The 1730-nt window shown below is 38.6% G+C and overlaps 1 protein-coding gene across 1 annotated transcript; it reads right to left on the bottom strand.

The window, feature by feature from the left end:
* Nucleotides 1-733: 733 nt before the first annotated feature.
* Nucleotides 734-1420, bottom strand: LOC117171055 (zinc finger MYM-type protein 1-like). The gene has a single exon (XM_033358103.1). It carries the CDS (start codon nucleotides 1418-1420, stop codon nucleotides 734-736), a length of 687 nt encoding a protein of 228 aa, XP_033213994.1.
* Nucleotides 1421-1730: the final 310 nt, after the last annotated feature.

Here is a 1730-nt window from a genome sequence, read left to right as displayed (position 1 = left end):
TTATCAATGTATACTAGCATTGAAAACACATTACCTTTGAATTTTATCCGTTCCTTTTTTCATTGTTAACCGGCGCTCCGTACGGGAATTTATAGATCATTGGCTATGATTATTTCCGATGGGTTTTTAGTTTAGGCAGCGTTCTGACAAATCGAAACCAGTGTCCCCAATCTTGGGAACTTTTTAAACTGCGCTTGCGTCCCGCCGTCAACCCGATAGAGCTTTCTCACTTGTGACGTCACGCGCTCCGAGCAGTTTGAATATTGGAGAAAATTGTCTGGAGACGTCAAGACCCGATATATGCAAAATCGAGCATATACAAGTTTGGAAGCTTATAAATTTTATGAAGCTGATTTTGTGAGGAAAGTGAAGTTCAAGCAATTCAATCAGGGACGGCTCTAGAAAAAATTTGGGGGGGGGGGGGTCCAATCGAAAAATTTAAAAATAAAAGATATTTCGGTTTTAACAAAACGTGACGTTAGAATTGTTTTAGACAAACTCGAATTTTTTCGACAGTTTTTTGCGTTATTTGAGTTTCGTTTTCGAAAAATAGGCACAAGAATAAAAAGTTTAACAAAAGTAACTGTCGATTTTGATCATAATTTATTCGATAGTTGTTTTTATTAGACGTTAATAACACACAATATAATATTATAAAATATCTAAATGACTTATTGACAGTATACGAATCAAATGACGACATTTGAATACAGACAATCCACTGTCTTGAAAATCAGGCAGGCCTTTTACAGTCTCTAGTGATGATTTCCGCTCCAGCATCGATGATCTCGTTTTGAACTGTATGGCTCAGATATGTTGCATTACTACCCGCTACCTTTAAATGTTCTTGCAGTGCTAAATCTCCAATATCCACAGCGAAACGCCAAAGTGCCCTGAAATTCCCGTCATTCTCTTCTGGTATATCCAGTGGTAAAGGGCCATCATCTCGACGTCCTCGCTGTGCCAATCCTTGTCTGCAGCAGAATAAGACCGCGCGAATGATTGAAGTAAGCTTTCGTCTATTTTCTATTTGCAGCCATTTTCGGCTCTGGTCGATCTCAATAATGAAGTCATTTCTCTTGTTTTCATATATTAGCTTGAAATTCTGTGCATCATCGGAGGCGTCCAAGCGATATCTCTTAGTTTGGTGGTCTTTAAATCTTTCTAAAGCTCTCTTCCAATCTTTGACACAAGGTTGCACTAACGAATTGAAACGTTCATGCTTTCCTTTTCCAACTATCTTTTGCGCGAATAAAATGCAAACTCGACAATAGGCACCATCTTCAACGGCTGAGTATATTAACCAAGGATACTTTTGCAACCACGAAAATTGAAATCTCAAAATCTTTTTGTTGATTTCCGTTGCTGGAAACACAAAATCAGCATCTGGTGTCCATACATTTACAAGAAGATCGTGCATCTTTACTTTACTTACTTTCAGATCAGGTTCATGATCATCTTATTTGACATGCCGCGATTTTTTTGCTGTTGACAATTCTTCGGCCTGTTCAACTGATCGCTCACGTTTAGTATAGCACTTTTTGGTTTAAAAAAGAAGTAATTTTCGAAAAGGCCACGACACGGAAGTTTTACCGTAGAAAATAAAGTGTATAATTATGGTTTATGAGTTATGTCAGTTTCTTAGGACAATCAGGCATTTGTAAACAAACGATGCGCTCATCATTTCACGCGTAAGGAACGGCGGGATCCCCCCGCGTGCTCGTTGCAGA

The sequence above is a fragment of the Belonocnema kinseyi genome, chromosome 4, assembly GCF_010883055.1.
Source record: "Belonocnema kinseyi isolate 2016_QV_RU_SX_M_011 chromosome 4, B_treatae_v1, whole genome shotgun sequence".
Taxonomy (NCBI): Eukaryota; Metazoa; Arthropoda; class Insecta; order Hymenoptera; family Cynipidae; genus Belonocnema; species Belonocnema kinseyi.
Note: the sequence above shows the minus strand (reverse complement) of the source record. Positions and strands in the feature narration are given on the sequence as shown.